The sequence below is a fragment of the Homarus americanus genome, unplaced genomic scaffold (assembly GCF_018991925.1).
Source record: "Homarus americanus isolate GMGI-L3 unplaced genomic scaffold, GMGI_Hamer_2.0 scaffold34921, whole genome shotgun sequence".
In the NCBI taxonomy this organism is placed as follows: domain Eukaryota; kingdom Metazoa; phylum Arthropoda; class Malacostraca; order Decapoda; family Nephropidae; genus Homarus; species Homarus americanus.
In genome coordinates, this window is record NW_024741901.1 from 13,969,613 (window position 1) to 13,995,623 (window position 26,011).

Here is a 26,011-nt window from a genome sequence, read left to right on the forward strand (position 1 = left end):
AGCCTTTGGCAGACTCCGAAACTGTGTCTTCCGCTGTAAGGAACTGAAATTATCTACAAAGTTACACGTATATCGAGCAGTAGTCCTCCCCACCCTGCAATATGGCAGCGAGACATGGGTCACATACAAGAGGCACATCAAGGCACTTGAAAACTTTCACCAACATAGTCTACATTCCACCCTCCGTGTTAACTAGGAAGACAAGAGAACAAATGCCAGTATTCTTGCTGGCACCAACTGTAGGAGCATCGAGACTACCATTATCCAGGAACAACTACGCTGGACTGGCGATGTTAACCGTATGGACGACAGTAGACTGCCAAAGCAGCTTCTTTACAGTCACCTAACGAATAGTAAACGTAATGCTGGCGGGCAACTGAAGAGGTATAAGGATAGTCTTAAGACAAACCTGAAAATGCTCCAAATCGACCCCTCACCTGGGAGTCGATTACTCCACACCGTAACGACTTGGAAGAACACCATACAAGAAGGTTTTAATACTTTCGAGTTAGTCCGACTGCTTAACAAGGCAAACAAACGCCAACGCCGGAAAAACGCTGCCCCCACCCCTCCCGCACTAGATGTAGCCCCCTACATATGCAACTTGTGTGATCGACCCTGCCGGTCCCGTGTCGACCTCATTAGTCACCTCAAAACCCACCAACCTGGGTGACACCCTTAATAACTCATATGATCATATCATTGTATCATAGCTGGATGATCGTCATACTCGATTCCGAGTGACAGGAAAATAGTGTATATATATATATATATATATATATATATATATATATATATATATATATATATATATATATATATATATATATATATATATATATATATATATATATATATATATATATATACTGATAACAACAAGGAAAAAGAAATCCGTTAACATGAATTTGAGTAACGGTATGTACAAATTGGACAATTTTGTAATTAAGAAGATTTGTAACCAAGTGAGAAGGTTGGGTCAGTTTTCCCTCTGACCTGACTACCGACCCCTGCGGTGCTTTTGTAAAGATTAGTAGGGTCATTACCTACACTTGACCTCTGTGGACTTGTTCTCACCCTCCTCTGTATATATATAACTTGTTCTGCACTTTTATTTTAGTCTGTACTCACCCCTGAAGATGTGAATTACACGAAAGCACTTGGGAACTTCGTGTTTCCTTTTTCTTGTGGTTATCAGCATATACCTGGATCACGCGCACCTACAGTGATTTATTTGCATATATATATATATATATATATATATATATATATATATATATATATATATATATATATATATATATATATATATATATATATATATATATATATATATATATATATATATTTTGTTAATAAATTATCACATATCAGCATATGCAAAGCCATATTAATATCATTAGCAGAGTCTCCCCATGAACGCCTTCAGCTTTCAAAGAAAATGAAATATTATTATCCTGGATGACTACAATAATATTGTACCTATCTTCGTGGTACATTACTTTATTAATCTCTTGAGTGAACACTCTGAAGCACGGGTGCAGTACTTCTGGAGCTCGCCGGTAGCGCCGCTCCGGCACCTATATTTTGATCAATCAATCAATCTATATCGCCGACGTCTTGTTCCCCAACAGGGGGTGGCCATGGCAGAAATGTCTCCAGGCCATTTTATCCTTGCACACCTCACTTGCTCTCTCAAACACTCTACCTCCCTTTCCCGCCCTCTCTTCAACAAACTCTCTAACTCAGTGGTTCTTAACCTTTTTTGAGTCACGGACCCCCTTGGGAATCTGGTGAAAGCTATGGACCCCCTCCCTAGAAAAATGCACGTAAGCATATAAAAACATCTTTGCATACAATGAATATACTTTATTTTATTGAAAATTCATTGCCTCATACAGTGTATGACATACACAAGGTATGAAGAAAGTAAACAATCTTAACAAAGAATTATGTTTCACAGTTTTTTTATGCAAAAATTATTGGCCACTCCATACAAAAATGAAATACAATCATCTTGTGCAAATTAACAAAACAAAACTTTAATACTGCTCAAAACTTCATTTCAATGTGAAGGTTGTTGTTGCTTGGATTGAACATAAGAACATAAGAACATAAGAAAATAAGGACTGCAATAGGCCGGTTGGCCTGTGCATGGCAGCTCCTGTCGAGAGTTACTACCACTCTCTATCATCCATGAATCTATCTAGCCTCTTTTTGAAACTTTCCAGCGTTCCAGCACTTACTACAAAGTTGCTAAGCTTGTTCCACTCGTCCACCACCCTGTTTGTGAACCAGTTCCTTCCTATCTCCCTCCTAAACCTAAGATCAATGTTAAATATTTACCTGACCTTCATGGACCCCTGAAGCCCATCCATGGACCCCCAATGGGTCCATGGACCCCAGGTTAAGAACCCCTGTTCTAACTGTTTTCTCCCAGGTGGCAATTGGTCTACCCCTCCCAACATTCCCCTCTCTCTTGCTATCATAAACTTTTTTGTCAGCCTGTCTTCATGCATCCTCGGCACATGTCCAAACCACCTTAGTGTATTCCTCTTCATCCACTCCACCACAACACACTTCACAGAGGTACCAGTATGGCCAGCATAAGGACAGAACCAGACACTGTGATGGAGTCGTGGCCAGAATTAGGCTAGGATACAGACACATCTGGCAAATTAGTAACTCTGTACCCATACCGGAACACTCAGCATGTAAACTTTGTGATAAACCTTTAAAGCATACACATGAACACTATATTATTGAATGTGACACTGTCAAAGACTTCAGGCCACCTGGCTTATTGTATCTTGAACTTTGTAATTACTATATTGAATCGGAGGTGCTTGGGGACATTCTTGCTGTTTATCCCAAATTTGCTAGCCCACACTGATTACTCTTCAATTAGAATATGACGTCCAATGTATATGAACCACTGTCTTGCATGGCAGCGAACAGTGACATCACCCACATGACTCTGACCTATATATACTGCTAATGAATATGATGCATTTCTTTGTGTACGAACCTCTGTCCTGCATGGCAGTGAACAGTGACATCACCCGCATGAATCTGATTTATGTACTTTATATATGTGTAGGTATGTGTATGCGTATGCATATGTATGTGTGTATATATATATATATATATATATATATATATATATATATATATATATATATATATATATATATATATATATATATATACTGTTAATGAATATGTTGTATTTCTTTGTGTATGAACCTCTGTCCTGCATGGCAGTGAGAAGTGATACCACCCTCAGTGTGTGTGTGTGTGTGTGTGTGTGTGTGTGTGTGTGTGTGTGTGTGTGTGTGTGCATCAATATATAAGGTTTAGGAAACGGAAATTATTTTGATAGCTCCGGTACCTTAAAAATTGGCACAGCAACACTGCTCTGAAGGTGCTGGCGGTGATGACTGTAGGAGCTGTTAATATGGTAAAGATTCGTTCTAGGTTGAACAAGGAGAAAGGGAGGAAGAAAGAACAAAAACATATTTTATTTTGTTACTTTTCTGTTGCATATTGATATTTTTCGAGTATTTTAACCGATATGACCCTCCCTCCCAATCACCAACAATATAATTTATTCAAAGTGGGCAGGGATTTGAAGTAGAAGGAACATATATAGTAAGACACTAAAAATAAGACCAAATAAACCTTTGGAAACCTTTCCTAACTTATAATATGGTTAAGAATCACTTTCGAGTTTATGGATCCATCCTCATCTGAACCCCGAAAATAGCACCATCGCATACTAAACACCAAAAACACGAATAAAATAAGATAAGCTTCTTAGAGTTTTAAGATTTTTATAATCTAGGAAAGGTTAAGTAAGATTTTCTAAGGTTTGTTTAGTGTTCTTTTTGGTATTTTACCCAACATTTTCCCTCTACTTCAAAGCCCTGCCCACTTTTGTTGGTAATATCAGTCAATATACTCGAAAATTATAAATTTGTGACTGAAACGTAATAGAATGTTAATTTTTTTTCTCTTTCTCTATATAAATAGAAATATGAAGTTCCTTGTTCGACCTAAAGCGAATCTTTACCGTTATTATTAACTGTTAATAAATTACAGAGATAATTCCGTTAAAACCATAAATGGCTGGTGGTACAGCAGTAACGTGCCTCTCATATGTCAAGAGTTCCAATATCAGCCCGGACACACGTGAGACTGTGTGACCCTACCAAACATCACAGGATTCCCGGAATCTGGTTGCCTCCTGTACTAACATTGGACAGACCAACCGCCCAAATGTTTAGTAAGCTGATAAGTGGTGAAAAAATGAACCACCTATTATCATGGCAGAAGTATACTGTACAATGTGTACAGTAAATCAACTTTATTTAGTTTCTGACACAGTTGACTGATTTCCTACGTGGTTATTGTTGTATAGTAATATCTAATGACCTATAAATATAACCGCGTTCTTATAACGTCTGGATTTATTATTCTTATTGCCAGTGTTTTGTTTGACAAATTTAATGCTGGAAATGACAACTATTGTCCTATTTGTTTCGTATAAAAAATATTCACTTTCTTCTAATACAACTTTTCTTTTCTTAACTTCATTGTGTCTTTTACCTTTATTTTATTACACTATAATTATTGTCCTTCTTTTATCATTCCTCACTTGCAGTCTGTAATGTGACATTCCTCATTCTTTTACATCCCTGACCTTAATAGTTATCTGAAATTGCATTATACATCTCAGGTTGTCAATCTCCACTATCTTTTGTCTTCATTTATCATTCCTTCATGCAATCTTCCTATTCACTCGTCGCTTCTAATTCTTCGTCTTCCTCAATTTACTCTGTGTTTTACTTTTATTTTCTTCTCTGACAAACACTGTTCGCTTGTATCAAAATTAACCCATAACTTCCAGACCTTTACCAATCACTACTCTTTTAAACTTCATAACTTTCTTCTTGATAGTGTTTACCTTTAACATCTCTCTCTCTCTCTCTCTCTCTCTCTCTCTCTCTCTCTCTCTCTCTCTCTCTCTCTCCAGTCACCTTCATCATTATGGATCACTTGTCACTCCAATTCATCCTCTGACTCCCCTCCCCCAGCACCAAATCACCATCCATCCACTGTGTCACCAAGATTCACTCACACTTCAAGGTAATCATTTTTTATTATTTTTCTTTCCCATTTTTCTCTTTCATAAATACAATAAGTAACCTCTGACGTACTCGCTCAGTGATATCCAACCTCTCATTCACTCCACTGTATTATAACCTAAGTTGCTGGTGTCCCTTTCAAAAATTCAGTAACCTAACAACTTTCTCATATCGTGTCTTCCAACACTAACAGTCCTTCTTTGCTTTACATGTTAAACACTTCTTCTTAATGCAAGCGTGGCATATCCTTTCTTATTTTAAAAAATGCATTCATCTTTACTTTTCTACGTGAGAGTTATAATAATTGTAAGCTCATTTATCTAAGATCTCCCTATAACTCACCTTTCCTGTCATACTTCAGATACTTTATAATAAGGAGGCAATAATAATCTTCATCCAGTGCTCAGGTACCAGCTTCCTTTTCCAAGTATTCTTACATATCTTCTACATCCGTTGTTGTTTATGTAAGTCCGATTTCTTCTTATGATTGGTAATTTGTATATTTGTGCTTAATGCCGGGATTTATTATGTGTATCTCCGTATCTGTTAGGAATTTGTAGGTCGTTAATTATGAGGAGTTGGAACGTAATTTTTATTCCCTAGCACCAACAATATTAAATTAGTACCATCATAAGCACAGGTCAGCTAGTGTACTTCTGGTAGTCATGAGGCATATGTGAGGCTGAAAGTGGTTGTGTTTGGGATAATTAAACACTTCGGCCAGTGCAGTTCAGTAGATTTACTTTATTACAAAAATATTTACATGAACCTGTACAGACTTATGTACATAATAATATTATACTCGTAAAAAAAATCCCATGTCGACATAATTTATTTTACAGTTGAAAGCAGACAAACAAAATAATGCATTATATCGAGTTACTGGAAATTTATACTTGTGTACAGCCTCAGCCGCCCTATACCTCTGCCGGTGTTGCCAAGTTAGAGGGATTTCATGAGCCCCAGTTCAATGTGCTATGTAGACACCTTGATATAGCAATCATTGGCCTCCTCTATTTACAGGTTTTAGTACCCAATTACTGCGTTGCCACTCAGACGAGGAGAAACGTACCCGGTGTAAAGAGGCGAACTCAAAAGACACTTAGGACGTACTTAAGAGACATTTGAGTATAGAAATAAATATTATTGCACATTTCTGACCATATGAGCCTTTATCAGTGTCCTGATAAATGGCAGAAATACTGGTGAGGTGCATCAGTCCTCACATGTCCTGGACTGACGGTGGTAAGACAGGGAAATGGGTCCAGTTTTCACACGAATTCGGAAGTTCAAACACCGATTAATCCCTCCATGCTGTTACTTACATAAAATAACTAGCTCGTCTATATTTTAGTCTCACAATCTAAACTACTGTTACATGTTGACATTGGGACAGAGGAACATTATTTTTCTGTTTTTCTGAACAGAAGAATAAATTTTCTAATAAAACTAAATTTGACATCATAAATGGCAACCCGGTCATCGTCGAACTGACCTCCTTGATATAGTTCTGTGGTAGATACAATAACTCGTCATCCTTCAGGGACGGAGTTGAAAATTCAAACGGTGGCATCTTTCTCCTCTGGATACATTTAGGTAGAACTGACCAGTACTTGGAACACTCCTAAAGATTTGTACCTGAACAAACTACAAGCATTTGTTTTGTCCACTAGCTGTCACACATTGACCGAAAGAATCTAAGAACCTATGAAGAATAATAACAAGAAAATGATGATACCCATCTCTTCATTAGCAAATAGTCATCCTTAATATTCTTAATTCATCGAAAGGAATTCAAGTCCGCGTTCTGCTGTACATTACTTCCTTAACCGGGCACCCACTACTCACCACAGCCACTTGCCTCTCCCTTTAAAAAACAATGTAAGGGTACTCAAAAAACCTGCACTTTCCTTCGTATTCTCTACTTTAGACGGAATCTGAAAGAATTTTAATTACTTGATTAACTTAGAATTTCTTACTTCATTTGTTTACCCTTGTCTTTTGTGTTCTAGTTAAGGCAATCTTCATGCTTTCCTCGCGTTCTTGTTTCTCATCACAAGAAATAAGCGACTATGTTACTTATGTCATAGGTAAAACACCCAACACCCAATCACGAAAACATATCACTTGGTAATCCGTAATATACCCGGGGAGAAGTCACTAAAACACAGACAAACAAACACAATAAGCCATCATCAGCATTGTTTGATGACGCATAATGACTCGGTAAATAAAGAGAAACTAAGAAAAAAACAAGAGAAATAATGTTTGATTAAATAAGTATTTTTCGCGTCATGCCGCTTGAAGCTTTCGTGTTGTTGACTCCCTGGCGCTATTGAGGCGTGTGTTGGACCCCGCTGTATGGTGTGTAACCATCCTCTCTCACAGCACTGGTCCTCAAACAGACAAAACTTACTACGTTGTGTTGATGAAATGTCAGTGAAATAATATAAAAATTAACACATCATGATATAACAAAATAAATTAAACTGAGAGATACAATAAGGATAGGAGACATGAAGTAAAATCAGAGTAAAAAAAATCTTACAATGAGTTTAACGATAATAATTCACGTAAAAAATATACAGAAATTGGAAAGCTGGTTATCAATGATAATTAAAAACAACATTTAAACAAATATCATGTAAGAGGAATTTGTTAATTATAAATCCTAGATCATCCCATAGTCACATAACATTTTCCTGGGTTAAAGTCAGCGTTGGCAACATTGTCGATTATTACTGAGAAGAAAACAAATATGTCATGGAAATACTGCATTATTATTATTATTATTATTATCCCGGCACTTCATTATATTAACATATAAATCGACATCATAATGTATTCTTGCATTTTACAAGGGAAGGTACACGACATTGAGAAGTCGTTAGTTGACTTGTGTGTGTGTGTGTGTGTGTGTGTGTGTGGTAACTCTCACGTTCAGAACATTACAACATTGTTTTGTGGAATATAATTTTCTATGAGAATGATAAATTTATTCAATGGATTATAACTTTGTTCAGTGAATTACTTCTTTGACCAAAATTTACAGTGGCCGTTTTTCACAACGAAACCACAAACTTTTAGCCATAATTTTGTATTTTCAGAACACTCGCATATTCAACGTTTTAATAATGAATTAAAGATCCTTTACAGATGTAAACAATGACGACAAACATATTCTGATGGAGCTCCGACTTCCTATTATTTTCAAGTTTTTGTAAGATTGACTTACAAGGTTTGAAAGGCTACCTCGGTTTCAAGCAATTAGTTGAGCCTTTAATTTTTCCCATATTATATGTTTTTTTTACCGATTTTTCATTCTTGTGAAAAAAGTTTGATGCTTAAAAAAACAATTGTCAGTTTCGGGCAGTCTACTGTAGTTGTGTCGCTTCTAAAGTTTTCGATCAAATAAAGGAAATTAAATACATAGAACAGCATATATTTAGTGACTGTTTACCTGTCTCATATTTTCTGACATGTAAATTTATGCTTGTACTTTTTTCTCGGTTTTTAGCTCATAAAAGTTGAAAACATGATATAGAACTAAAAGTTGATAATTATGTAGTGTATGGTCGAACTTGGTTGTATGCTCTTCAAGATCCGTACATCATACTTGGTGTCTGTGACAGAGTGTGTAGGTATCCTGAGATTTATAGATGGAGATTCAGTTGAACGTATTCAGTTGAAGTGGCCATTAAGGGAGAGACAGACTTCGACCAGTTAAAAGTCATCAGTTGGAGATGCAACGAAGAATTCTTAGGTTTCGAACATCTTATGCCTGTCAGGACCAGAATTTATCTAAGGTTGTTTAAAGTTAAGAAGGAGAGGCAATGAGAAGTGTGTTTTTATGCTGAAGGGATAAGGATTCTGAAGGTTGTATTGGTCGACAGTTTTTTTTTTTTGGAACTTATTGATGATAAAGTTATAAGGTTCAGGTTATCCTTTAGCCACCTTGTTCACCCTAATAGTTGTGTCTTAAACAAATAATCGACTCCATGACTTTTTCAGAGGCTCATAGAGTCTGCATTTGAGCACTTTTGGGGTATAGGCGTAATGGTCTTGGAGGGATTTCTGAAGTGAGAGCGAGCACCTTTTAATTGTCCCTTCAGTTACGATCATCCCGTTATTTTCTTTATGTCGAAGGGCTCCCCGGGCTTGTGCTTGAGGAGACCCATTTGCGTCATGGTCTTGATGAAGGTGGAGTGGTCGCTGAGGATCTTATGTGATGTCACGTCCTTCTTCAGTTCCTCCATGTCCCTCTTTAACTTGGCTCGCCTGTTCTGGAACCACGTGATCACCTGCGGGAGGGAGAGGTTATTAGTTATTGAGAGTCTTTAAGTATAGGTGTGAGAGATAAAAGTTTTAAAAAAACAAAAATGTTTTTATGAAGGACAAAAACAAACACAAAAAAAAAAAAACAAAAATTTGTGTTTTATGAAGAACAATGCTAAAAAACTTTTGAAGGAGAACATAATAGCTAAAAGGAGGTTTTGTGTGCATAATAGCTAAGAGAGATAGAGGTTATTGTGTCTTTATGAAGGAGGGACATAATAGCTAAGAGAGATAGAGGTTATTGTGTCTTTATGAAGGAGGAGACATAATAGCTAAGAGTTATTGTGTCTTTGAGAGGTTAAGAGATAAGTTGTGTTTTATGAAGGAGGACATAATAGCTAAGAGAGGGTATTTTCTTTATGAAGGAGGAGCCATTAGAGGTAGATTTGTGTCTTTATGAAGGAGGAGACATAGCTAAGAGGTGGGGTGTCAGCCAATGGCTATGGAAGGAGGAGACATAATAGCTAAGAGAGGTAGGGATTGTGTGTGTCTTTATGAAGGAGGAGACATAATAGCTAAGAGATAGAGGTTATTATTGTCTTTATGAAGGAGGGAAATAATAGCTAAAGAGAGATAGAGGTTAGTGTGTCTTATGAAGGAGGAGACATAATAGCTAAGAGAGGTAGAGGTTATTGTGTCTTTATGAAGGAGGAGACATAATAGCTAAGAGAGATAGAGGTTAGTGTGTCTTTATGAAGGAGGATACATAATAGCTAAGAGAGATAGAGGTTATTGTGTCTTTATGAAGGAGGATACATAATAGCTAAGAGAGATAGAGGTTATTGTGTCTTTATGAAGGAGGAGACATAATAGCTAAGAGAGGTAGAGGTTATTGTGTCTTTATGAAGGAGGAGACATAATAGCTAAGAGAGATAGAGGTCATTGTGTCTTTATGAAGGAGGAGACATAATAGCTAAGAGAGGTAGAGGTTAGTGTGTCTTTATGAAGGAGGAGACATAATAGCTAAGAGAGATAGAGGTTAGTGTGTCTTTATGAAGGAGGAGACATAATAGCTTAGAGAGATAGAGGTTAGTGTGTCTTTTAACAGTTGATAGAAATTATTGTCATTCAGATAATTGGCAGACAGAGGTGATCACATTTCTCAATACATGTAGACTTGTGTACTTATATTAATGTTTATTTAATTGATTGAATTTATATTCCTGTAATTGCCTTCTTATCTCTCATGTTAATATTATTATGGGTTTTTTTGACTCTGGATCTATGTTATTCTGGCTAAATAAACTGTTTAAAATCCATATCAATCAATATCAATGTACTTACTGTCAATATTATTCTCTGTGATATTTTTGTGAGGCATTTATTATTTATAGACCTAACCTAACCTAACCTAACCTAACCTAACCTAGCTTGACTTAACTTAGCCAAACGTGACGTAACACTACAACCTGTCTACTATTCATATGTACTGCACTGTGTTTATCGTATGCCAACGCCACAAAACTCTTCCATGTAGGATATATCTCACTTGATCACGTATATCACTCTCCCATCTATCACTTTTACACACACTCACACCTCTCCTACCGACACTCTCACCCACCTACACCTTTCATACACTCACACCTTTCCTACCGACACTCTCACACACCCCACACCCCTTTCATACACACTCACACCTCTCCCCTCCGACACTCTGTACACACTACATCTTTCATACATCACACCTCTTCCTACTGACACACTCCCTCACATGCCACCTCCACACCTTTCATACACTCTCCACACTTTTTACCGACACTCTCACCCACCTACACCTTCATACACTCACACCTCTCCTACCGACACTCTCACACCCATGACCTTTCATACACTCCACACCTCTCCTACCGACACTCTCACCCCACCTCACACCTTTCTTTCTATACACTCACACCCTCTCCTACCGACACTCCTCACACACCCACACCTTATACACCCACACTTCTCCTACCGACACCTCACACACCCACACCTTTCACACTCACACCTCTCCTACTGACACTCACACACCCACACCTTTCACACTCACACCTCTCCTACCGACACTCTCACACACCTACACCTTCATACACTCACACCCTCTCTCCTACTGACACTCTCACCCACCCACACCTTCATACACTCACACCTCTCCTACCGACACTCTCACCCACCCACACCTTCATACACTCACACCCTCTCCTACCGACACTCTCACCCACCCACACCTTTCTATACATTCACACCTCCTCTCCTACTGACACACTCTCACACACCCACACCATTCACCACACCCTCTCCCAACACACCTCACCCACCCACACCTTCATACACACTCACACCTCTCCCAATGACACTCTCACACACCTACACCTTTCTACACTCCACACCTCTCCTACCGACACCTCACACACTTACACCTTCTTCACACCACACCTCCCCACTGGACACCTCACACACCCACACACCACACACTCCACACCTCTCCCACTGACACCTCACACACCCATGCACCTTTCATACACTCTCACACACCTACAGCCTTCTCACACACACACACACACACACACTCACACACACACACACACACACACACACACACACACACACACACACACACACACACACACACACACACACACACACTATATCTCGGTATAAACCATATCATATTCCTTAACATCTTCACCACTTATAAATCTAATGAAAGGTATTTGACACATTGTAACTCCTCCCATGAACATCGACTTTAACCAATCCCTCCCCCCGTGATCCACCCAATCCGTTCCCAATCCCTCGCCCCGTGATCCACCCAATCCGTTCCCAATCCCTCGCCCCGTGATCCACCCAATTCGTTCCCAATCCCTCCCCCCGTGATCCACCCAATCCGTTCCCAATCCCTCGCCCCGTGATCCACCCAATCCGTTCCCAATCCCTCGCCCCGTGATCCACCCAATTCGTTCCCAATCCCTCGCCCCGTGATCCACCCAATCCGTTCCCAATCCCCCTAATCCGATCTCTAATCATCCCTCACAATTCTTGCTAAACACCACAACAAGATAGAATTTCCTATGTTATAAAAAGCACCTGGTGACTTACGGTGGGGAGGGGAAGGTGGAGGTTGAGAAGGAGGGAGGAATGGAAGGAGGGAGAGTGTGGGGGAGGGCAGAGGAGGGGGAAGAGGGACGGTAGGTGGTGGAGGTGGGAAGAGGGGAGAAAAGGAGGGAAGTGAAGGGAGGGAAGGAAGAAGGTGAAGGAAGTGGGAAGAGGCTGCAGGTACAGAGGGAGAAGGAAAAATAAAGGAAGAGATGAGGGGAGGAAGGAATGGGGTAGAAGGAGGAAGTGGGAGGGAGGTGGAGAGGGAGGGGAGGAGGGAGGGAGGGAGTTCTTTCGTGTTGAGGCAACGTGTCATTCCGACTTAACTAGGTATGTGTGGCTGCCCGGGGTGTCATTACTGTCATGCGAGGATAGTTGGCGAGGCTTGTCATATGCTCCCTCAGCCACCCCCTCCTCCTCCTCCTCCTCCTCCCACAGCTGATACCTTTATTGACTAAAACATAACGCCCACCCGAAGGTGTTTCATTTCTTTTCTTTATTATTATTATTATTATTATTATTATTATTATTATTATTATTATTATTATTATTATTATTATTATTATTATTATTATTATTATTATTATTATTGTTATTGTTATTATTATTATTATTATTATTATTATTATTATTATTATTATTGTTGTTGTTGTTGTTGTTGAGGTATAATTATTTCCTTTTTATTATCAACTCTTTTTTTTTCCATTAAAATATCTGGTCGAAAATCCGCATTAACTTATGAGAATCTGGAATAGTGATCAAGTAAGAGCCAAAGACGTAAGACGAGTGAGCAGGATCGTAAAGTCTCCGGAGAGTCGAATATACGAGAGTTCCTGTTAAGCTGAATAAGTAACATGGAACAGATGGAAGATGAGAAAATAGTAAGTCTTATGGCAGCACAGGCTGGAAGATGGTAGGAAAATGAAACGGAAAATTGTATAATGTATTGAATAGTGAGGTGTCGAGGTTTCACGTTCAACATTTTCCCCGAAAAAAAAAGAAGGGAATTTATATGGTAGTTTGTTTCAAACTTGGGGTCGTAAGATGAGGAACCGTGACCATTCAAGAATGTTCTATACTGTTATGCTGTACTGTATTATGAGGCAGTATAGAAGCTGAAGACTCATTCTGTATTATGTAAGTTGAAGATATAAAAAGTATGTATGAATATCCCTATATGCTGGGTTCTGCTCTATCCTAACGCTCTCTATAATTCTCTGTCATTTTGGGTTATATATATATATGTGTGTGTATATATATATATATATATATATATATATATATATATATATATATATATATATATATATATATATAACCCAAAATGGGAGTTTGTGAGTACAATAGAAAAATAAATGTTTCCTCAGAAGACATTGACAACTGAGTGAACAGACCTGTTATACGGTACTGTATACCGGTACATTGGTTATCATCATCTATTTCTTGTTATAACTCAGTACAACTTAAAGGTTAATGTATAGACATATAAAATATTAATATATAAAATAACATATAAAGAACATAAACATAATAATTAATGGAATAGAGGAATTGGCAGTGCGCAACTCCACGCGCACTCCCGGGAGACAACCACAGCTTATTTTCTGGGAGAAGTTGCCTCTCTCAGCATAATTACTTGTAGCTTTAATTAACTGCTGCATAGTCTTTTGATATACAGTATATAAGAATATTGTTGTTCATACTGAACTGTTTGTTTGGAGACACTGACAGTGTTGCTGAGTGTGTATGTATCATTATAATATTTTACGACCATCGGCTTGATGTATAAATTATGGGGGTAAGGATTAATATTTTCATGTATTCATAAGACGTCTGGTAATAAGTCTGTTTTGTTATTTGTATACTTGTGGTATATATACAGTAGATCAAGATGATTTTAAAGTGACTTGTGTAGAAAAATATATTACAGCCTCAGAACTCAGTATTTTATAAAACAAAAACATCGAGTAAAGAGGTAATGGAAATTTCACTTTTTGGCCTATAAATTTTCATATTGTTTTAACTTTGCAAAGTAAATGCAGTTTTCTTTACAGTATGCACACAGCATCAATTTTACAATATAAACTGACTACTAATGTAAGAAATAGCATACTTTGAGCCCAGCTTACATTATATGATATACAGTGTAGATGAGCATAATGTACCCTTATGGACAAAGAGGCTATATTTCCATCATGTTTACAAAAAAAGTCAAGCTCGGTGACCTATATATTTTTTCCACCATTGTTCTCAAATATAAAAGTGGATTAGATGGTAAAAATCTAGGTGTGTGTTTATTGTGCATCTATTTTATAGCATTTGTCCTTAGTTATTTAGAGCCTATAGGAAAAATAATGTTATGAGAAATATCAGTAAGACTATTGAGATCACCTTAAAAATCTCCACTCCAGCTTAGTTCACCTAAAGATTAACTATCCTAACGTTAACTTAACTTAATCTAACCTAATCCCCCCCCAAATGGTTTTAGGGTTGTTAGTTTAGGGGTGGAATAAGATGGGATGGAGATTCTTCAGGTGATCCGACCATAGTGATTATTTTCTTCATTTGAATCAATTTAAACCACTTGATGCAAACCATGTCAACCTTGATATGCTTGTGTCTATAAATAATATGAATTTTCAAGAATTTTCGTAAGAATTAAGAATGTCTAATTGTGTGTCCGTCTCTTATTTGGTTAGGTTAGGTTAGGTTAGGTTAGGTTGATGTGTCAAATGGAAAAGTGAAGTGATATGACGTCCACCAGCAAATGTCTCGGTACCTAAGGACCAATAAGCAAGCTCGCCTCAAGGTAGGTGAGGACCAATCAGGAGAAGGTATGCAACAATAACGTAAAATTTGCCACATTGCGGGTCACTCCCAGCTATGAGGGCTGGACACTGAACCAAATGACTGCATCTTGTACAGGCTAAGTTCGCTGTAACAACTTAAACATGATTACTGGACCACCTTACTTATATAACCTACTAATCCACTCTCTTCACGCCGTAATAAAAATAGCGGAACATACCCAGCTGCATATAATTACAAGACAATCTGATCTATGCGTTGTGTTCTTCTGTGTTGCGACATTATGAAATAGTAGAACTTCACGTTATGGGAACTGTGTTACTGGTAAACATAAGGCGGAGACTAATATATCTTGATTTTTGTGCACTGAAGTTGTACAATGAATTATTACCTTTGGTATTACGGGAAAATGATCCTGGCAATTAAGTACAGTATGTATATGGCTGCTCTTGCCAGTTGTATGAGTACGTTATTGGTAATAGTGTGTTACGTTACTGGTAATAGTGTGTTACGTTACTGGTAATAGTGTGTTACGTTATTGGTAATAGTGTGTTACGTTACTGGTAATAGTGTGTTACGTTACTGGTAATAGTGTGTTACGTTACTGGTAATGGTGTGTTACGTTACTGGTAATAGTGTGTTATGTTATTGGTAATAGTGTGTTACGTTACTGGTAATAGTGTGTTACGTTATTGGTAATAGTATGTGTACATTATTGGTAATTGATATAATAACATCAAAATGAAAGATAAGATCTTCCACTAACTCAAAAGTGAATAAAAGTCGTACAAAAACATAGGAAAATTATGACGAAATTAAAGTTATTTTTGTAAAGAAATTAAAAAAAAATTCCCAAAAAGAATCAGCTCAAACACGTTCAGGGTGTCTTTATATAAATATGAAACCTGGGTTATCTATCATGGCCATAAGATCTATACAAATGTGTCCTCAATAGTTCAAAATATTCTTTTCATCATTAAACATAAAACTGTCCGGTACATCTTCACCTCAAATGAGAAAATTTACTTGGAAACCAGATATTTTAGTATCACGTAAACTTTATTCCTCCAATGTAAAACATGTACTAAGTGTGCCCTGATAACGTACAGGTGCACTAGATGTATCGTGTTTATGTATGAAGTGTAACTAATGGACTAAGAAAATATTGGCGATGGGGTAGTGGCGGGGGATGGTGTAGTGGCAGAGGATGGTGTAGTGGTAGGGGATGGTGTAGTGGCGGGGATGGTGTAGTGGCGGGGGTAGTGTAGTGGCAGGCGATGGTGTAGTGACAGGGGATGGTGTAGTGGGCAGGGGGGGGGGTGGTGTAGTGGTGATAGTGGCAGAGGGTGGCAGTGTGGGGGATGGTGTAGTGGTAGGGGATGGTGTAGTGGCAGGGGGGTGGTGTGGTGGCAAGGCGATGGTGTAGTGGCAGTGGATGGTGTAGTGGCAGGGGGTGGTGTAGTGGCAGTGGATATGGTGTGCAGTGGCAGGCGATGGTGTAGTGGCAGGGGGGTGAGGTGTAGTGGCAGGGGGGGTGGCAGGGGTGGTGTAGTGGCAGGGGATGGTGTAGTGGTGGGGATGGTGAGTGGCGCGGTGGTGTAGTGGCAGGCGATGGTGTAGTGGCAGGGGGTGGTGTAGTGGGGATAGTGTAGTGTGGGGGGTGGTGTAAGTGGCAGGGATGGTGTAGTGGTAGGGGATGGTATGGCAGGGGGATGGTGTAGTGGGGTGTAGTGGTAGTGGCAGGGGATAGTGTAGTGGCAGGGGTGGTGTAGTGCAGGGGATAATGAGGTGTAGTGGCAGGGGGATGGTGTAGTGGCAGGGGATGGTTTAGTGGCAGGGGATGGTGTAGTGGCAGAGGATGAATGTAGTGACAGAGGATGATGTAGTGACAGGGGATGTAATGGCAGAAAGGGGTGATGTAGTGGCAGGGGATGGTGTGGTGGCAGGGGGATGTGGTGTAGTGTGGCAGGGGGTGGTGTAGTGGCAGGGGTGGTGTGCAGGGGAGTGGCAGGGGTGTGGTGTAGTGGCAGGATGGTGTAGTGGCAGGGGATGGTGTGAGGCAGGGGAGGTTTAGTGGCAGGGGAGTGGCAGTGGGGGTAGTGGCAGAGTGGTGGCGGGGGGATGGGGGTGTAGTGGCAGGGGATGGGTGCAGTGGGGGTGTGAGTGTGAGTGGTGTAGTGACAGGGTAGTGGCAGGGGGATGTGAGTGGACAGGATGGTGTAGTGGCAGAGGGGGATGTGGTGGCAGGGATGATGTAGGGGATGGTGACGGTGTAGATGGTGGCAGGGGATGGTGTAGTGACAGTGGTGTAGTGACAGGGATGGTGTAGTGGCAGGGGATGTGGTTTTAGTGGCAGGGGGATGGTGTAGTGGCAGAGGATGGTGTGACAGAGGTGATGTGGTGACTGGGGGATGGGTGGTGAGAGGTGTGGTGTGGCAGGGGATGATGATGCCTTGGGGGTGAGTGTCAGTCAGGGGGATGGTCTGTGAGTGGCAGGGGATGGTGTAGTGTGGCAGAAGGGGTGGGGTAGTGGCAGGTGATAGTGTAGTGGCAGAGGGATGGTTCTGGTGTGGAAGTGTATTTGCAGGGGTGGTAGTATTGGCAGGGGATGGGTGAGTAGTGGCAGGAGTGGTGTAGGTGGCAGGGTGGTGTAGTGGCAGTGGCAGGGGGTGGTGTAGTGGCAGGGGATGGTGTGAGTGTGGTAGGGATGGGTGGTGGCAGGGGATTGTGCAGTGGGGGTGGCAGGGGGGGGAGTAGTGGCAGGGGGTGGGTTTGTGGCAGGGGTATGGGTTGGGCAGGGGAGTGGTGGATGGTGTAGTGGCAGGGGATGGTGTAGTGGTGGGGGTGCAGTGTATGGGTTGTTGGCAGGGGTGGTGTGGTAGGGGTGGGGTAGTGGCATGGATGGTGTGGCAGAGGTGGTTAGAGTGGATTGCAGGGGGATGTTAGTGGCAGGGGTGGGGTAGTGGCAGGAGTGGGGAGTGTGGCAGGGGTGGTGTATGGCAGGTTGAGGCAGGGGTGTAGTTTGGGGGGTGGGTAGTGGCAGGGGGGTGGGGGATGGTAGTGGCAGAGGATGGTGTAGTGGGGGATGGTGTAGTTGGCAGGGGGGTGGGTAGTAGTGGCAGGGGGATGGGGTTAGTGGCAGGGGAGGTTTAGTGGCAGGGGGAGGGTGAGTGGCAGGGGTGGTGTAGTGGCAGGGGATGGGGTAGTGGCAGGGGATGGGAGTAGTGGCAGGGGAGGTTTAGTGGCGGGGAGAGGGGTAGTGGCAGGGTGGTGTAGTGGCGGGGGATGGTGTAGTGGCAGGGGGTGGTGTGTGGCGGGGGATGGGGTAGTGGCGGGGGATGGGGTAGTGGCAGGGGGAGGTTTAGTGGCAGGGGAGAGGGGTAGTGGGACGCTGGCTGTTCACTCCTCACTTGTCATGTTCAGTGGTTGCCAGATAGTGGTTGTTTCCTCGTGTCGGTGGGTCGACAAACACACAGGCTGTATGGAGGATTGTGTCCACGTTATACACACTATCCTCCTCGGCCTGTTGAAGTAGATGGAGAAGGAGGAGGGTGGAGGAGTAAAGAGAAGTCGAATGGTAGTGGGGGAGCGACTGAGGAAAGGAAGAGGATGGGAGAGAACTTAGAAGACAGGGAGAGAGGTAAGAGCCTATCATTACCTGGGCTTATATCACCTAATTAGACCATATTGAGGTGATAATATTATTTATGAAACTGAGGAAAATTTACGTCAAGGTCTTAAGATTAGGATATCAGACTTTATACAACCATGACTTTTTAAAGATGGAGTAAAAAAAAGTAAATCGAAATATGACGAAGGAAAATTTTCCAGGACAGAGGTCAAAGTGAAAATGCGTATCACTCACAAGAACAACCTCGGAGACCCAGGTATCATAGCAGGGAGAAGCCGTAATAATATGTATTTACACTTGGTGGTGCGATAATGCCGGGTCGCTCTCTAGATGGATGAGGACAAATAACACGAGACTGTGAACTCCTCTCCTACTTAAGCAGGATATAAATCCTCCCAAAATAAGACGGGTGACGTATTTTATGTTTTACAGGGCGGAAAAACAGAGAGAAACGATTGTGTTAGTCTGCCTTGTTAGTCGGGTGACTTTGCCGGGCGTTTTAGGATAATGGTCAGAATAAGACGCAGGACGCAACGAACTATTTTGCTACATAGAGATACAATATTTTGTTTTTCTGCATTGCTGCAACTTTCTGAAAATAATGCATTTATGGTGAAACTAATTTATTTCACATAACGTTCACTTTTTATATATATAACCTATTTCCTCTAAATTATTTAATGTACAGTTAGGTACGGTTAATACGAATAATATTCATTTACAGTTTCAATGATGTTTGTGTTCATTATAGCTGTCACAATCATCCTTTCTTGTATTTGCGACAAGCTTATCTTGTTTTGAATATTGACGGAGGCCAGTGTATAGAGATAAAAGGAGAGAGAGAAACTTAAACAAGTGGTCTGCAGAGACAGCCATATACACAGAGAGACATATAGAAGGAAAAGCGAGAGATCATATTTGCTTTACATGCTCCAAGATACGATAGAAATATCACGTCTGGGGTGGTGGGCGACCGTGAGAAATATTCCGAAGAGAGTCATCACTGTAACATCTTTGTTGTGTTCTAGCCCAAACTGTAGGACTAGGCCGGCTGCTTTACATGTGTTTCTCATTATATTTCAAAGGGATGGGTGAGGGAGGATGGCCTTCTTATCTATGGATGTTGTAAAGGGAATTTCGAAACTCAGGGATATAAGATCCCTCAATTTCTTCATGGAGAAATCTTAATAACTAATATTGTTTATGTCGTCCACTTCTCTGGTATGGCACGGAGGCCTGGGGGTCCGAAACCTAACAGATCCTCTAAAATTTTAAGGAACACTGAAAGTTACTATTGAAGGATGACAGTGATCTGCCCTTGTTGGTCCTTAGTTTAGGTGTTAGAGGGAAAAACTCCTAAAACCATTTTCAGTCGCCAACCGTCCTTAACTCTATAAGCCATGGAAGCGTTTATCTGCGCCAATGGAACGTCTTTTTATTGCGTGACTGACCGACCCACCGAAATAACTTTTCTCCCGACATCCTCCCACCCCTTTTCTTTTAGCCTTTATCCCTCCTCCAACCCTTCCTCTTCACCCTTTGTCCCGCACTACAACTCCTCCCCCAGAACCCATCTCTGCTCCCATCGCTCCCCATCCACGCAACCCCTTCCTGCTCCCCACCACCCTATACCCTCCACTCAACCCTAGTCCCACCCCCTTCCTCCCACAGGTAGGAGATTACCAAGGCGCCAACTAGGCCTACACTCAGCTGACAACCAACTCTTAATGTCTCTTGAGTAGTTATGTATTAAACCACAGATTTATTCATTTGTTTTCTTATGTATACGTGTGTTAGTTTCAGGGCTGTTCTGTAATGTACAATAATACGTCGTAGGAAACAAAGAATGTGTAATATCATTGACTCATTCGCTCGCCTTCATTGCTCTCTAAACCAATCATCAAACCTCAAGTTTAATATTAAGACAAAAATATTTATTGCTCGTGATAACCAAACTACGTGTTTTAACGTCGTTCTCATAAGTTAACGAACGTGTTTTAGAGACTGTCCTCCGTGTACATGAGCACCTCCTCTCGTAAACTACCTACTAACACGCCCTACCGTCCTGCTCGTAACCCACCTGCGCGTTGCTTAGCCCTAGTGTCTGGGCCACCTCGTCTCTGTCGGCGGGGGAGAGGTACTTCTGGTAGAGGAAGCGCTTCTCTAACTCGAAGATCTGGTGGTTGGTGAAGGCCGTCCTGCTCTTCCGCTTCTTCTTGGGCGGCTGTTTGTTGCTGAAGAGGTTGAGGTGGCTTCCTGACCCGTCTGGAAGGAAGGGGATATGGTTAGTAGTGAAAGATGCTATTATGATTGTGTTGAGAGAGAGGTCACGCGGATGGGTGAAGGTGGGAGTATTATGTTCACACTAAAAGCAAAGATAATCGTTTTAATGCCCTTATTTAACTATTACTATTAATTTATATATTGTTTATATATGTAAAAGAGTTCAATTATCTGTCGAAAATAATAAAAATACTGTACATGTTAAACTGAAAGTAGAGCTGGTAGCATTACAATTTGGTATACGTTTACAGATGGTTGGACTGGATATATATATATATATATATATATATATATATATATATATATATATATATATATATATATATATATATATATATATATATATATAAAGTAAGTATGAATAATATTATATTGTCATGAAGTTCCATAAATTCCCAACTTAACGTATTTTTGTATCTAAAAAGATAGAGACATGCTGTAGCAGATATAAATTTGTATTTTTTTGAGAAATTTTCTGTTGTAGACAAAAAACACAGGTTGAGAATTTATTTATCACTAGGTTAATGCTGCTGAGAGTAGGTGTAATTCAACAAATGGAAGGTGACACAAAGCACCAAGAGCGGTGTCCAGGAACTGCCCATAATACAACGTGCAGGGCTCATACATCACCCAGGATCACCCGTGAGACAGTATATCACCTCAACAATCAGACACACGCTGTAATTTGGGATAAATTATTAATATAAGCTAAAAGAACAGCGCCAGTTGAACCCTAGTTACTGATTAGGGTATTGAGATGTGGCGGACCACAACCGATGCGAGTTTTTGTTTTTTTATCGAGAAGCGGAGTTATCTAAGTTATAGGAGGAAAATTACCAACAATAACAACACACCATAAGATTGTTAACTCAAAATATATAAATATAAAAGTAAAATGCATTAATAAACGGGTGAATTAATAAATAAAAAGGAAATAAGTTAGCGTGTGTTCGACAATCTTTCGACAGGTAGTGTTTCTCTTTCATCCTGGGAGCAGTATAGGCTCGACGATCCGGAAATGGGGTGGGCTGGGGGGTGGCTCTCCAGGTGAGTTATAGAGCGACGGGCGATCGTGGCCACTACTGGTACACAGTGAGGGTGTTTTATTTTTGATAAACTGTAACTGTCTTGGTTAGGTTATTATATACTGATATGAGCACACACACACACACACACACACACACACACACACACACACTCATACGTATAAATAAACATGCACCTCTACCAACAGGTCTACACCCATACACACGTACAGTATATCAACAGACACATACTTTCATCAGCCTCCTCCATATACACGCACCTTGTTACTATGATTATCAATCATTATCATCCTCATCACAATCATCATTCTAAGATAAATTGTTTCATGTTAATATAACTGTACACTCAGAGACCATCCAAGACTGAGTTACTGTTGAAAGTGAAAGATGGTCACATAGGAATGGCTGCCCAAAGGGACAGTGTGGATACAGCGCACTGTTGTATACGACGTCGGCGGTACACAAGGAGGCAGCAAGGCCGTCACTGCACTCGATTGCCTTCACTTCCCCAACAGTAAAATAGGTACACATTTACAGATGGTTGAACTGGATATACCATGAGACAAGAGTCGAGAGTTGCATCCACTAGGCTGCCACACTCCTGATTTTATTGCCACGACAGACACAGAAAACGTCTTTCGAAATTCCGGTCACTATTCCAACGAACCGGGATTAGGCTTAATTTGATCTACCTATAGAACGTCCTGTATACACCTCCAGCCTTCTCTCGGGTGACCTGCACAGCCATCTATCACCCAGCCTTCTTCAGGTACAGGACGTGAGCACAGATCCTCACCAACATGACTGTACTAATTTTGTCTGGTTCCTTTTGTCTCTTCGCCTCCTTAACCACGGTGATAACAGATGTCTCCTAAACTACAAAATTCTCACCGCCAACAACTTAACGCGTCTCCAACAATACAAGTCTCACTGGCAACAACTTAACGCGTCTCCAACAATACAAGTCTCACTGGCAACAACTTAACGCGTCTCCAACAATACAAGAGTCTCGCCACCAACAGTATCGCAACTCAATAGACGTCTCCCACAATACTGGAGGTACGGCCCGCCATCTCCCCGAATGTGATGTAACACCACCACCATCATAGTTACCACCACCATCACCCCCACCAATGCCAGGCAGACCGACATTTGTATCAACCACTACTATTACACTACTACTACTACTACTACTACTACTAACACCACTGTTTCTACTATCACCACCACTAATACCAGTCACACAAGCTTTTATATCAACCACAACTACGGCTACTACCAATCACACAGGCATTATAGCAACCACCTCTACTATTACCACTACCTTTACCGCCATTATCACTAGCACTACCAACTATACCACCACCACTGCTACCAACCACCACTACCAATACCACTCAGACGTTTATATATTACCACAATCATAACTACCAACCACCACTACTACCACTACTATCATTACTACTATTACCGCTACCACCATCATGACCACCAACCACCATTAACCACCACCACTACCAATATCACTATTACTACCACCAACCACCACTACTACCACTACCACCACCACTACCATCATTACTATTAATACCACTATCAACATCACTACCACCAACCATCACAACTACAACTACCACCAGCACTACCCCTACCACTACCTCTACCACCACCAAAAACCACAACCACCGCAGTCCACCAAGTATAGTTTGTCGCCAAAATTAATATCCGGACTTGTACGTGCGTATAAAAATGGCGTACCATGCGTCACACTTACGCATTGATCTGCACCACGTACAGTAAAAGAGAGAGAGAGAGAGAGAGAGAGAGAGAGAGAGAGAGAGAGAGAGAGAGAGAGAGAGAACACAAAAAACACCTCAAATGAACAGAATAAAAGACAAACTGAAGGTAATATGAGAATACGCGACAGCCAGAGGAACACAGACACAAAGGAGGTGACACACAAGGTCGTATTTACACTGTGATATATGGGAACACTCGAGCTTAAGCGATCTATGAGGGTTAGCAGTATCATGTTACAATTATTACACACCAGCTACGATTTAATGGAAATAAAAAAGAATGTTGACAACTGTACTCTCCTGCCCGACAAATATAATTATAGTTCACTTTTTATTTATTTATTTATTTATCTTTTTTTTTATAACTCCCTGACTTCTACACTACAGCCCACCGATCACTTGTTTTTGTAGCTTTCATTATCTGGGTCGTTATCAGGGGGAAGAAATTTGTTATGTAAAAAAGTATAGAATTAGAGAGAGAGAGAGAGAGAGAGAGAGAGAGAGAGAGAGAGACAAACTAGATGCAAAGGAAAATATATTCAAACAAAACAGTAAATGAGACAGAGAAACGATCAGGGACAGTAAGAGAAAGATATGAAAAATAAACAGAGACTTAAATACAAATTAGAAGAACAAAGAAAGGCAGAGAGAGAGAGAGAGCGAGACAGAGAAGGTGGAGGGAGCGCGGGAGAAAGGGATATAACGCTCCCAGGTGAATGACAAACCCGTATTGGCAGGGGCCGGATATTTGAGCCATCGGGAGTCAGCATAGCGTGAATAATAACAGTTTTGGTCTCAACGAGGCGCGTTTGTCACCAACCATTGGATTAGGTTCTAACTAGGTGTCCTTGCTGTCGCCCCCCACCTCAACACACCCGTGCAACACAGCTATCCTGAAGGGACTGCGCATCACAGGTAAATCCTGTAGGAGCTGTGCAATACAGAGGTACGTGCAGCCTGCAGATGGTTAACACAGGGTTACACTCTGCAGGAGACGGTCTAAATTATTTTGTTTGTTTGTGAACTCTTATATTTGTACGTTTGTACGTCACGTTAGTTTTGTGAACTGCCTGTTTCTATCCTGTTAGTTACTCTCTTCCCTTTCTTCCAAAATACACACACAGATGCGCAATTTATATATATATATATATATATACAATTTATATATATATATATATATATACATATTAATAGCAGTATCAGTCGTAGCAATATGAGTAGTAATTAAGGGTTGAGTTATCGCACCAGTTGGTTTTGTGTCTTAGGACGTGACTTCCTTTATGTCCTTTTTGCCCAAGATTATTATTTCAGATATAATGAAAATGAAATTATCGATGCGTGTTATCATTGCTGAACATGATATGTATATATATATATATATATATATATATATATATATATATATATATAATGTGTGTGAAGGAGATTTTAATGTTGAAGTATTTTTCATACATACAGTCTTAGCAGAGTATACTTTGCAGTACACTATATACTAAAGCAAGGAAATCTGATATATAAATTATGTTTATGGATATACATGATACATGTACTGTAGGTAAATATCCAGCTTCAGTATATACACTACATGAGACCATCACCATCCTGATCCCTAGAAAGGAGAGAGAACAGTGTCAAGGACTATGGGGTGAAAGTGTGAGCAGCATGAATCACTCATAGGTAAGTGATAAACATGTGCGGAGCCGATAAATCACAATATAATTCAGGAGAAGAATGGTCAAGAGTAATAGGTATCAATATGTCAAATCCAATAACCTTTGGAGAACCTGGGTCACAAGACAAGGTGAAAATTTGCACGAGTTGAGTGACTGTCTGCAGGTATTTCACAATCTTGTTGTGTGCCATATGGTGTGACGTGGAGACCAT

The 26,011-nt window shown here is 40.5% G+C and overlaps 1 protein-coding gene across 1 annotated transcript; it reads right to left on the reverse strand.

Annotated features, from left to right (window-relative positions):
• Positions 1–5,896: 5,896 nt before the first annotated feature.
• LOC121876118 (T-cell leukemia homeobox protein 1-like) lies at positions 5,897–26,011 on the reverse strand. The gene is made up of 3 exons (XM_042381055.1): positions 25,840–26,011; positions 21,080–21,264; positions 5,897–9,448 (listed from the first exon to the last, which is right to left on the reverse strand). The coding sequence occupies exons 1-3, from the start codon at positions 26,009–26,011 to the stop codon at positions 9,266–9,268; spliced, it is 540 nt and encodes a 179-aa protein (XP_042236989.1). The 3' UTR covers positions 5,897–9,265.

What these genes read in the sequence shown, in the direction of transcription:
- LOC121876118 (XM_042381055.1), bottom strand. Translation starts at nt 26,011, where the DNA reads ATGGTCTCCACGTCACACCATATGGCACACAACAAGATTGTGAAATAC. An exon ending in TTCTTCTCCTGAATTATATT is followed by an intron (nt 21,265 to 25,839) that starts GTGATTTATCGG and finishes CCTTCCTTCCAG; the next exon opens with ACGGGTCAGGAAGCCACCTC. An exon ending in TAGGGCTAAGCAACGCGCAG is followed by an intron (nt 9,449 to 21,079) that starts GTGGGTTACGAG and finishes TCCCTCCCGCAG; the next exon opens with GTGATCACGTGGTTCCAGAA.